The following is a 14,181-nucleotide window of genomic DNA, read 5'->3' on the forward strand; positions in this document are numbered from 1 at the left end:
GATTTCCAGAATAGATCTTGACAATCATTACAGAGTTTGAATTACCGGTATTGCATTTCAAAATCACGACTAAAAAACACAAGTACAACAACAAGCTTGAAACGCTACTCCGTCACCTATTGTTCTACAAGTAAAATGTTGTCAAATGTCTGCAGTGAAATCAAAGCAAGCCAGAACTACACACCTCGCCCACGTACAAACATTATACTAGTACGTATATGTTAAATGGGCGCACAACTACAGTACAAAATCATAAACAGTGTATTACTGTTACTGTTTGAATAAAAAAAATACACTACAAAATATCAATTGAAACATACAATTAGCAAAGCTATCACCCAAACGATTATACGACAATAGCGACAATGATTTTGAAAATTTGTTTGTTTAAATATATAACCACATAAAGATGACCAAATCTTACCAAAATATTGTTTTAAATAAAGTTGCATGGGCAACATGACCCTACACAAGGCTAATGAAGCATCAAATGCATTGTGAAAACGGTCCAGTTATAAGTGGACATTTTGTTGAAATAGGTCACATTATGGGGTCCGTGGAAAACTATGATGCACATTGCACACTATCATAGGAATTGACACGTAAAATCAGCAGTGGGAGACCTTCTGAGTGAGGCTAGTCTCTCAAGAAAGGAACACATTTGACATTTCGCCCAGGACCCTGTGGTTGATGTTTGCTTATAACAAAATTCAATTTCAATAGATGGCGCCCTCTGAAGACCTAGACACACCCCACTGCCATCTTTTTCTTTCACATGCAATTCATTTAATGTAAGACATCATTATATAGCATAAATGTTAACCTTTCGGTTTCCACATTTCATTACAAACTGGCACTTATGATAAGGAAATGTTTTTATTAAAAATGAAAATCAGAGAAAAAAAAAGCTATTGTCGCTTTAACAACACCATGTCTGACATGGGCATTTTGGCAGGAGAATATAGACACAAATGCATATTAATAATACTGTATTTGTTCTATTAGAAGTGCATCTTCAATAGAATTGCATATAAACCAAAAACTGTATTATTTTGGTTGTATATTGAATCATTATTCAGACCTCTGTAATTATCATGGCCCATACGCTACTAATAAAGCAAATACAGTAATAACACATACAATAATTATTGCAAATTAGTTATACGAAAATGTTCAATAATTGTTTATTTTGATACTAGCTTTGCAGCCCAAATAGTTTCACAAAAACATGTTGAATCCAAATTAAATCAGTAACCTCCGCTAAAACTTTGGAAATAAAATAATCCTGAAAACTGGAAGGCAACAATATTAAGTACACTATTTACTGTCAATTATTACATATTTGTTGCCAGAAATGCTATTTAAGTACATACATTATGAGCATATTAACAAACGTTGGTTTGACTCTCCTGTGTGAAAAAAACACGGTAGCATTTCATAATTATTAATTTAATCTACCCCCTCAAGTGGCAGCACTTTGGATTGTGTGGTTATCAATTCTCTATTTCCAAACATCCCTTGTGTATGGTTTTATGTGTATCATGTGTACAATACACGCAAGCTAACTTGCCATTACAGGGTAGAAAGGAGAGTATATACATATCAATAGTTCTCTCTAAGCATTATTTGTACATCACATCACTCAGTGACATCACCATGTTACTCAGTGACATCACCTAGTTGCTCAGTGACATCACCATGTTGTTCAGTGACATCACCATGTTACTCAGTGACATCACCTAGTTGCTCAGTGACATCACCTAGTTGCTCAGTGACATCACCTAGTTGCTCAATGACATCACCTAGTTGCTCAGTGACATCACCTAGTTGCTCAGTGACATCACCTAGTTACTCAATGGCATCACCTAGTTGCTCAATGACATCACCTAGTTGCTTAGTGACATCACCTAGTTGCTCAGTGTCATGACCTAGCTGCTCAGTGACATCACTTAGTTGCTCAGTGACATCACTTAGTTGCTCAGTGGCATCACCTAGTTGCTCAGTGGCATCACCTAGTTGCTCAGTGACATCACTTAGTTGCTCAGTGGCATCACCTAGTTGCTCAGTGGCATCACCTAGTTGCTCAGTGGCATCACCTAGTTGCTCAGTGGCATCACCTAGTTGCTCAGTGACATCACTTAGTTGCTCAGTGGCATCACCTAGTTGCTCAGTGGCATCACCTAGTTGCTCAGTGACAGCACCTAGTTGCTCAGTGACATCACCTAGTTGCTCAATGACATCACCTAGTTGCTCAATGACATCACCTAGTTGCTTAGTGACATCACCTAGTTGCTCAGTGGCATCACCTAGTTGCTCAGTGACAGCACCTAGTTGCTCAGTGACATCACCTAGTTGCTCAATGACATCACCTAGTTGCTCAATGACATCACCTAGTTGCTCAGTGACATCACCTAGTTGCTCGGTGACATCACCAAGTTACTCAGTTACAATACCAGTTACTCAGTGACATCATTATATCTCAGTGACAACAATAAATTGGAAATATTTTTTTTCAGTCTAATAATAATGTCCAATTTGTACATTTGTACCCATATTGTTTAATGGGTATTTGTATAAGTACTTCAATTGTCACTGAGGGAAATGATAACAATTTCAGGATGTTATGGCATTCGTAATTAAAAAATTTCCTGAAAGTCACTGATACTTCAAATCATAGGAGCCTAAAGAAATTGCCACAGCTACACAATTTAACGATTTTTACTTAATCACGAAAATGAAAGTGGTTTACAGTATCACGAAACCATCATTTTCTCATTTCCAAACATCTCATGTTTTGTTAACAAATTGGCTTAAAAAGATGTATATAATATGAGTGAAAACAGTTGTTGACATCATAGTTTAAAAGTCGCACTTTCACATAATATACACTGCATTAGGAACATAAATCAGCAACATAAATCTCAAATGTACTCGCTGCACTGAAAATTGAATGACCTTATTGCAAGGCCTTACGGTCACAATTTGGCTTAAAAAGATGTGTATAATATGAGTGAAAACAGTTGACATCATAGTTTAAAAGTCCCACTTTCACATAATATACACTGCATTAGGAACATAAATCAGCAACATAAATCTCAAATGTACTCGCTGCACTGAAAATTGAATGACCTTATTGCAAGGCCTTACGGTCACAATCCTGGTATCTTGGTATCAACCCATCAATCATGTTTAATACTAAAATGTACATCCACATTCGTCAACCATCTTAATACAAAGAAAAATTACTGATAACAATATTAATTCACTTTGATGGTTTCTTCTCCATCACGATATGGGAGATATTTTGGTTCCTACATGCTGGCAATGCTTATTATACATTCTTTGTTGGGAACGAACACTGATCGATTTGATTAAGAAATTCACAAAAAGTTTCCAATGTGAACCCTTTGGAGACAATGTATGCCTTGTGTCCAAACTCTCGCGCAGTGACAACATTGCGTTCGTCGTCGTCCAATAGTAGGACTTCTTCGGGTTCTATACTAGTCTTCAAGGTGTTTGACAGCTCGGCTACCACCGATGCTATATGTTGTAGTTTTCCTATAGATGGTACTCCTTCCACTCGGGGCCACGTAGGTGGGTACGAAGTGCCCCTAATTAGGATCTTTGACGTTTTACTGTAATGAAACAAAAAATATCTTATCATTATTAAACAAAATAGATTGAATATATACTCAACTATCTTTTCATAAAATTTGAGAATTTCCTTCAGGGAGAAATCAACAAAAAATTCAAATACATTTGCAAGCAAAAGCAAGTTCCATCAAATGCGCCACAAGAAAACAACACCAACTTTTGCTATGTGTTTTTTTTTCAGCCAAGTTGTTCCTAAGCGACACGAAGCTAGAGAGATTTTTAAAATTTTCGTCAGATTCTCATTTTCGTTCCTAAAATTACATAAAATGCAGCAATCTGTTTACATGCGTTAAAACTTCATGATTTAAACACCCAATCGAGACACAATAACTCAGTTAGTGCCGTTTTTAGACAAGCTGTTGTATATACTTAGTTTGTCTATGTAGGGCATAAAAAAGAAAGGCTCGTTGAAATTATTCTGCATGTCGCTTTATATGTACAGATATAATTCATGTGTTTTGTCAGAATATTTTATTTATTTTGTTTTCAAATCTCAAGTATGCAATTTAGCTACTGAAGCCATCATGTTTGGTACTACATAACAGATGACTAGGTGACCATCTTTCTATCATAATGACATCATTGTTTTTGCTCTATTAGAATTGCATCAATAGACACATGAGCCAAAAATTGCTTTTATTGTATGTTATTCGTTATTGAAATATGACTTATTTTACCACAGACACAACACTGTCAATTACTGTAAAATCCTTTATTTTAGCTGCAATTAATTTTTGCTAAAAACACATTTTGGCTGTTTTGTATTAAATTTATTTTCACTAATTTGTTGATGAGTTAAATGTTAAATGTAGGAAAGCGGGATTCATTCCTTCAGCAAAAATAGCGAAAAATCAATTCTGAATAAAAATAAAAAGTAACTTACAGTATTTATTAAACCATATACACTAATAATAGAGCAAATACAGCAAATAACATATTATACTGTAAAAGTATTAATTATTCACTGGGTTTTAATTTTGCTTATTTCGCTGACTGCAAAATGCACTAAATTTAAACCCAGTGAATATGTAAAATTTAGCATAGAACACATTATCTAAATGATAAAACCGTGAATTTAAAACCCACTGAATATGCCTGAAATGCTAAATCAGCCAAATTTAAACCCAGTGAAAATTAATCATTTTACAATAATACACTATCCAGGAGCCAACCAGATCTGGTGCAAAAACAAGGCATTACTTTGACAATCAGAGCAGTGGGTAGAAATCACATCGCCTCAGTGACCCCTCTTTCTTTGAGTCACTCACCCCCATCCCCACCCAGAGTAATATATTTACACTCATATAATTTTGCTAGAAGTATCTCTTGTTAATACTGTAACTATTTTATTTTATATACTGTGAATTTCATAAAGGCATGAATTTGTTTATATGGACATTTCTACAATATCTACGAAACATTCATCTCGAAGATTCTCACGCTTCGTTCAAATTCAAAGAAGATGCTTCCATTCACTATAGAAGCCATTTAGTATCAGTTATTACATATGAATCCTAGCAAATTTCTATCAATCGTTAGCTGACTTATGATCGTGCATTCTAAACAGCTCAAAGCCCGCTAATCGTTAAGTTACGCTTGGGCCACACTGTATTTCAGTGTAAAAAAACAGCATTTTCTAGAAATAAAAATACATGCGCGACAAAATGTTTTTCTCATGTGAAATAATTTCCTCATTAACTTCGAAGAGTTTGTGATATAGAAACTGTAATCAGTCAAGTAGAAACAGATTTTGAATGCTACTATCTCAATTCTTGCATGATATTTTCACACAGGACATCTGTCATTTACACTAAGGGATGATTTTATTTTTTACTGATGAATAAGGTGACCAAGGTTGATACAGTTCGGAGTAGAATTAGTATACACACTAACGACAACAACAACAACAGCTACAGACATTTTCCCTACCCTTTCCATCTCCTCTTTGATGAGATTGGCAAGGTGAAAATGAAAATGAGTTATTTTTCAAGTAATATGTCCTTTACAAAACAATGTGATAATCAATCTGTACACAGCAGTGAATGATATCAAAAATTACAAATTTAACATTGTTCGAACGATCATATAGTATATTTGCATAGAAATAAATAACGTGCAGCTCATTTGCATAAAATAAACTTATCAATTGCTCCATTGAAACATGCAAGTAGGAAATAAAGAGTTTATTTAATTTTTATCATTTTTGATCGATTGAATATAAGGTATATTTCTATCACTATTCAATTTTAACATACAAAAACACTTTCCTTTCATCAAAATAAATTTCTGAACAAAAAAAAAACACAGAAAACGGGCAATTCCAGGAATTCACAAAAACTGCACAAAACCATCACTATATATTTCCACATCATGACATTTGTGAAAGATATTTGATAATTAAAAACAAAAAGAAGCATTTTACATGTAACACAGGCAACACATACAGTATAGGAGAACACTGCATGGATTTGCTCGGTTGAAAACAATACACTGGTTACCAAGGTAACAGTCATGTTCTCTTTGAAAGATACAATGTGTGAAGTACACCAGCTGGGCACCTGTTAATCCCGTCTACGTTGTCAACGCTAGGGACTGCCCAACAGTTTTTTAATAAAGTACCAAAAGCTTTATAAAGCCAATAAAACATTGAGTGGTGTTGATATCCTGGGATTCTTATGTAGGGCCACCAGCAACTTAAAACTAGTTTAGCTCAATGTTGCGAAATTTCATGGTTCTCACCAGACAGGAGACTTCTTCCGGCCCCCATGGTTTATATTTTTGTCATACATTTTTTTACTCTCATGAGACAAATAGTCACATAAAAATGTAAGAAAATGACAATTTATGAATATGAAATGAACATCGAAACCTGTCTTCGTATATTCAAGTACACTACGTGTATATATCACTACTACGAGGTATACATGTATGGAGGACAAAATGCTTCACGTCTCTGTCTCAAGTTCCACAGGGATGGGTAAATTGTCTCAAACTTTCTAAACTGATGGAACAGTAATACCCACATATTTTCCGGTGACAATACAGAGAAATCATGCACTAGGAGTTGAACAGAAGTGATGCTATCACAGGATCCAGCTCAGTAGCACTCAAGCCCATCAACATTATAGTGGCCAAAAAAGTTACAAACACGATTACAAATTTTCAAGCCTGAGTTTTTTTCGGCTATGCTTGATATCATCAGTGTATGCATTAATTAAGCGGTGTTCCCAAATTGGTAAAGTTCGCCAAAAAACGAAAGGTGTCTTATGTCCCCCCTTCTCATATACAAAAGACTTGGATAATTTTTCCAATTTGTTATTCACTACAAAAATTAAAAACCAATGTTCACTACAAAGATGAAATAGCCCTTTGACAGTTTTTTTTTTTGGCGAACTTTAACAATTTGAGAACACCCCTTATAATGACAAATTTGGCTCAAATATGAGCACTGACCTGATCTTTGATGATATGATTATTTTACATGAAATAAAATTTGTTCAGTACAGATTGTTCCTCTGAACCAGGGAATTAAAAACTTGTGATGACCATCTTTGTAGGGATGGCCAGTTTAATATTTATTTTTTTATTTATTTTTTGCATAGGTATCCACAGGCTTGTGATGACAAATGTATTAACAAGACCCTAACATACAAGTTATTCATTCAAATTGGTGTCATATGTTTTTCACATCCTCTATAAAATGTGACCATGTTGTTGGCAGTTGCGACACACATGTCAAAATCCACTCTCACAAATGTTTTAATAGTATTGCGTTCAGTCAAACTATTCTATCATAAAGAATTATGGGTATTTTTTAACATTTATTTTACTGCTTGTATGACTTTGTCCTGAAAAATACCCATAATTGTTTACAATAGAACAGTTTGGCTGAAAGCTGGGCTATTCTTAAAAAAGACTATTACCTCACATTAACACATAGAATGTTCAACTCAGGGAGCTGTTAAATCTGTTAAATCAGACAAAAAAATCAGACAGGAGTGAATTGCAGATTAATTTACTGAAAGTGCTAAAAAGTTTCACTATTTCAAATTTTGATAATTATTTTTAGTATCTACAGATTTGAAACCTTCTATTAATATGTACAAATATGCGAAGAACTGAATTATTAAATACTATGAATTATAAACAATCACTGAATTGCTCACATACTACATTCTTACAAAGGATACTCTTGGCATGTGCTAGCATATTCCTAAAACCTCACCTAAAATCTCTGGCTGGCATCAGCCAAAAAATAAACCCCTTTGGGTCAGCTTTTTGGACCAAACCAAACCATCCATTCAACTTTAATTAATTTATTCGTTTTATAAACAATTATCTGAGAACAGATTATATTTTTGTATTTTTTCTCGAAATCAGCAACACATACAGTTCCATCAGTACAGATGAGTACTAATTATTTCTACAAATCACCTTGTATTTTTTGTACTTTTAATAATTGGATTCCATATACGTATGTCCCATTATGACAGATTCTTTTGATAAATTAATTCACCAATATTGACATTGAATCCCAAGAGTGCAAGTTATAATGATTTTTTTTTGTATTTCAAAATATTTTTCTAGGCAGTATATACAATTTGAGACATTTAATTTTAGAGAAATATGAAAAAACCATTGAGTGAGTGTTGAGCCGAGAGAGCTCAGTTACAATCTTGCATCGTGTTATAAGTATTCGAGTAGCATATAAAAAAAGAACTACCTATCCTATTTTTGAATAACTCGTTATCAGTACAACATATTTATTTGGGCTTAAGTTAATAAACGAAGTAAAATGTACATGATTTAGTGAAGGTCATTTGGTAGTTTCACAAAAACACTGAAATGCCATTTCAAATAAAAAAAACAATATTAACTCAAAACAAAATAATGTTTAAATTTTATTATTTTGCCCTGTGGGGAAAGCTAATAAAATATTCTCGCTTGTAATGATGATGTAGAAACTACAACAATCATCTATTTTAATTTAATTTTAATATTTGTAATTATAGTGAACCAACTCTTCTGTTTTTCATTAATTTGCCTGGGAAAGAAGAAGGTATTACAAATGAAGCATGGAACTGAATGTTGATGTGCTATATCAGTTTAGTAAAGAGTTATCAGTGTTCTTACCAGAAAAGAAAATATGTGGACAGAATAGGTGATTTTCCGTACACTGCGAGATCTTGCGTATTGTATGAAAGGTGCAAACAAAACGTCTGCCATAATAAATCAAATGATTCTTTTTTTATCTAGCTCAATGTCGAAATGCCAATCTTTCAGATGGGGAGTATGACATTGACATTTACTTCATCAAAATTGACCATCATAAAACGTGTACAGCACATCCGTAAAAATCAAATGATTTGATTTTGAACTTGAATTTACTTTTCTTTCAGTTTAATTTTGAAATTTCAGGAAGGAATATGACATTGAGTTATCTTTACTTTATCAAAATTGCCTATCATCAAATGTGTATTGTACATTATTAAGCGTGGAAATACACACCCAAATCAAAGAAAGCTTAGAAAGAACTCCCGTGTGCTGAGAGTATTGGAGACACATTAAAAATTAATTAAAAATTACTTGAACTTGAGATATTGATGGAAAAGCTTATATGCAAATAAGGTAACTAATATGAACAGATTTAAGTGTAAAACTAATAAGGTCTGCACAATGTAAAAGTAATAAGATTTTTGTAATATAATATCTATGTACCAAGTTTCATTGAAATGTGATTAGAACCAAAAAAATATTAATTATTATGCTAATTAGTGAATTAATATGAACAGATTTTAACCCAAAATTAATCAGGCTGCCTATTGTCCTAGAGCATTTATGTACCAAATTTTATTCAAATGTGATGATCAGTACTTGAGATACAAGTATTAATTAATTAATTATGTTAATTAATTAATTAATTTGTTAATTATGTTAATTAGGTGATTAAGAAGCATAAATATTTACCAAAAACTATTATGGTGTATAGTTTAGATTCATTGAAATATGATGATGAGTACTCTTTAAAAGTGTCATTAAAATCCAATGAGTAGTTCTTTAGACATCAGTGCAACAGCCATGGAACAGCAAAAAATTAACTAATTATGAAATTAGGTAATTAATATGCACAATTATTTACCCCAAAATTAATCAGGTCTCTGCATAGTCCTAGAAGATCTATGTTGCAAGTCTCATTGAAATGTGATGATTAGTACTTGAGATATCAGGTGAAAAGCTGAAAATTAACTAATTATGCTAATAAGGTAATTAATATGCACAAATATTTACCCCAAAACTAATTAGGTCTCTGCACAGTCCTCAAGTACCTATGTACCAGGTTTCATTGAAATGTGATCATTATTGCTTGAAATATCAAAAGCTGAAAATTAGTACTTGAGATATCAGTGGAAAAGCCGAAAATTGATTAATCATTATGTAAATTAGGTAATTAATATAAATCGATTTTTACCCAAAACTAATCAAATATGCGTATTAGTTCAGAGCATCCATGTGCCAAGTTTCATCAAAATCCAATGAGTAGTTCTTTAAATATAAGTGGAACAGTCATGGAACAGCTGAAAATCAATTAATTATTATGCAAATTAGGTAATTAATATTCATGGATTTTCACCAAAACCTAATCAACTCTGCGCATTATTACAGAGCATCTATGTACCAAGTTTCATCAAAATTTGATTAGTGGTTCTTGAGATAACGGTGGAACAAAAAAAGTGACATACATACATACATACATACATACAGACATACATGTACATACAGACATACAGACAGGGTAGCTGCAAAGACTCCCTTTTGTGCTTCGCACACGGGAGTCAAAAAATACTTTCGTATCTGTCAAATCCCACGTGATGATTTGACGCCACTACTATGCTGCGACCTTTGTTTGTCCCGATTGTACATTCAATTTCATAAAGCACAGTACAGGATCTCGCAGTGAATGGAAAATGGTTCATTGTTCCATCAGGAATAACGATAACGAGACACTAATGCATCCATGCGGGACTTGAGGCACAGACGCAAAGTATTATGTATTTTTACTATGAAGACGGGTTTATATATTCATTCGACATTGGAAATAGTGATTTCATTACAATTTGCTGAATCTATGTCTCACGAGAATAAAAAAACCTAAAAAAAAAAAATAGAAACCATGAGGCAAGTGTCTCATGTTTCCCGTCTGGTGAGAATACGGAATGATATATGCCGCGAATTATGTATTAAAAAATAATCCAAGACATACATACACGTATTACTATCATCCAGACGGCAAACCCTGACCTACACGTATGTCGTCAAACGATAAATTTAGTGAAATGAAAGTCTGAATAAACAAGTCTTCAGCAAAAATACAAACCCCACTTCTGCTTTCTTATCTGACAAGTGTTGAGTACTCTGGTACATATATTTTTGATTAACCAGCCACTTTGTGATTGGCAGCAGTGATATTCATAGAAATTGTTTGCAATTTTATAGATTTTGTTATAACTGGTTTTGAAATTCCCACCTGAAGTTAGATACGATGACACTGAATTTCGGCCCATTTTTAACAATTCAAAATTACTCAGGATACCTAATACTGTTTACGTTCTTTATTTGTATATGTACTATGTTTGTATCTGATGTTGCATAATTTGAATGGATGCTCAGATTTTATTATGAATACTGTAAAATCATTGACTTTCATTGGCATTTAATTTCATTATTTTGAGCATATTCACTGAGTTTTCAGGAATTACAAGAAAAACAATGAGTTCTATTGTTATTAAACATGCTCATGCGAGTTAAATTTACTGAAAAGTAAAAAAATCCAGCTAATATAGTTTTTTTTCCATATATTACATTCAGCTCATCAAAAATCAGTGAAACTAAATTCCATACAAAACATGCAAAAATTAATTTTTACTTACTGAGCATCAGTGAAAATAACAAAATTAACAATTGTGAATAATTAATGCATTCACAGTACACATGTAATCACAAAAAAGACACATCTAATGTTTGTAAGAGAATATTAAATAACCTAGACAAAAGAAAGCATTGTTTTCCTTTGCTAAAATTATTCATTTTCCTTATCCACGTAACTTTATGTAGGAATCCTAATAAATGAGATTTAAAGTTCACAACTAGCGATTTTGCAATATTATATATTGCAAAATATAGCGATTTTGCAATATTATATATGTCCTCAGGGGCTGCAGGATTATTATTTTATTTGTTTGGCAAATATTGTATTCACTGACATTTATTTTGTATTTTCATTTAAACTATTCAGTCCATATATCTTTGTCTCAATGATTAGACTATGTTGTGTAGTGTATTTGTTCTTGTAGATTGTTTTGTTGATTGATTACTTTCGTAAAAAATTTCTAAATATGCCTTTAGTAAAAAGATCAACAGTTGGGTATGGTATTTGGATTGTGCAAACATGGTGACTGGGATCATTGACTCAGTGAATTTTGTTGTATTTCTTAAATGAACCCACACTGTATCACAGGCACTTTCATAATTCTTGATATGCCATGTACTGATGTTGTCTTTATTTACACAAACACTCAGTTTGTCTCAATTCTCATCGCTTCATGCAAAACAAATCAACTTCTGTTGAGTCTGCTAATAACAGTTATTTCGTTTATTTTCCATTCTGTGCAAGTACCATTGGAGAGCCAAGGACTCTTTATACAGAAGTTGATCCAACAAGGAATTGTTAAAATCTTTCTATTGGTACATGTATACAAAAATATATTTACTATATTCACCAAAAGAAAACAAAGCTACGCTTCTAGATATCCAATGAACTTCAAGAAACAAAGGAAACCAACTGGACCTAACAGCCTTTGTACTTAAAAATAGAAAGTGTTAAGAACCAAAAGCGAAGATTTTTTGCCCAATCTCCTATGAATTTTTGCTGAGAACATGAATTCAGTCCAGCAGTTAGATTTAGGTTATTCATTGGTGACGCCCCAAAATCACTCTGGTGATGAAAAATCAACAGTAAGGCAAGGAGGTGAGGAACTGCATTTCAAAAAGATATTTTATATATGGTGTATATAAAAACAAAAAAAAATCATTCACCTATTATTGTGAAAACAAAGGTACCATCTCAGTGGCCAAGTTGAGAGGATGTTCATCCTCCAATGTAATTGAACTATGACATTGAACAACAAACTAGCAGAATCATGGTTATTATAATTCATTTTTTTTTTAAACTATAAAATATTAATACATATCATCAGGCAAAATGAATTAATAATTAGAATTCTATAAACAGTGTTTTTTGCTCAAACCAAATATCTGTTGTTTCACACTCATTAATATATTAGAATAAACGTATTGTCATGATATGTTAATTCTTACTATTATTATTTTATTTTCAGTTCTACTTTTTTGTTTATTATCAGGACATGTTAAATCAGAATCCATAATGACTGTAATAATTTATATTGATTAAAATATTTCCATGGCTACGCTGAATAGATTTATGTGAAAATTCCGGCCAGTGATAATTACTAATGTAGTTATTATTAATTTTGTTGTTATCTGCAGCTGGTCACAGTGATCGACTAATGTCACAATGTAACAGATGATCGGAGCACACTACACCTGCTATACAATGGCTGACATTAATTGATCCAAAGAAAAATAATTCTCCCGAATAAATGAAGTGTCCACATAGATGTGCACACATACGTGTTTAAGTGTACACGAATTGAGAGTGCGCGTGCAAAAGCAAAGCACGTGAGAGAACAGGCGGCGGACACCATATTACTTACCATTTCCTCGGTAAAGTCTGCTCCAATACTTCACGAATCAAGCTATCTTGGCTTGAGAATGTAACCACGCACACGTGGAGACCACATTCTTGGGCTTCGGCGATGAGCTTGATCATACTTGGGCGTACATGCTTCGCCAAGCGATCGCCACCTTCGCACCAGTAGCCACCGGTATGAATCGTCAATATCGTTTCGTCAAAATCGAAAGCAAGTACCTTAATCCCTTTTCGCAACATTCGACCGACCGCAACTTGTGATGTATTGCTCATAGCTTGTTTCTGTTCATATTCTGGCGATTATAAGTAGATAAATAAGTACACGATTCGCAGAAATGCATAAATAATTAAGGCGGAAATACGCCGACAATATTTTAAATGTTGATCATGGCTTATGGGGTCAAAGGTTTATTTAAATAGCGCCCTCGGTGTTTAGCATAGAAAGTTATTTCGTTTGGCAAGAAAATAGTGTTGTCAATATACTCTCATTCCATTGAATAAATTACATTACACTTCATTAATCCAATGATGGATGAGCCAGAGATGTGGCAGCATTTCCCGCGTTAAGACGGGTGTATAGAACAGGCACTCTCATGATATACGTGTGATCACACAACTTTCAAATTGGGCAGAGCTACTAAGGAGCCGCAGCTCCCGACGCGCCCGTCAACGACTCCAATACCACATAACGCTACGTATTCTAGAAGAATCAGACAAAAACTCCACTCTTCAAAGTTGCA

General features: G+C 33.4%; 1 protein-coding gene across 1 annotated transcript; it reads right to left on the bottom strand.

Annotated features, from left to right (window-relative positions):
* Positions 1 to 2,246: 2,246 nt before the first annotated feature.
* Positions 2,247 to 13,835, bottom strand: LOC102809093 (uncharacterized). Its single transcript, XM_006818608.3, has 2 exons — positions 13,446 to 13,835; positions 2,247 to 3,635 (listed from the first exon to the last, which is right to left on the bottom strand). Exons 1-2 carry the CDS (start codon positions 13,712 to 13,714, stop codon positions 3,332 to 3,334), a joined length of 573 nt encoding a protein of 190 aa, XP_006818671.2. The 5' UTR covers positions 13,715 to 13,835; the 3' UTR covers positions 2,247 to 3,331.
* Positions 13,836 to 14,181: the final 346 nt, after the last annotated feature.

Source organism: Saccoglossus kowalevskii, chromosome 17 (assembly GCF_978046115.1).
Source record: "Saccoglossus kowalevskii chromosome 17, keSacKowa6.1, whole genome shotgun sequence".
Lineage (NCBI taxonomy): Eukaryota > Metazoa > Hemichordata > Enteropneusta > Harrimaniidae > Saccoglossus > Saccoglossus kowalevskii.

Excerpts from the sequence above, each read along its gene's own strand:
- LOC102809093 (XM_006818608.3), bottom strand. The coding sequence starts at position 13,714 with ATGAGCAATACATCACAAGTTGCGGTCGGTCGAATGTTGCGAAAAGGG. Across the intron at positions 3,636-13,445 it reads CAGACTTTACCGAGGAAATG|TAAAACGTCAAAGATCCTAA; the intron begins GTAAGTAATATG and ends GTTTCATTACAG.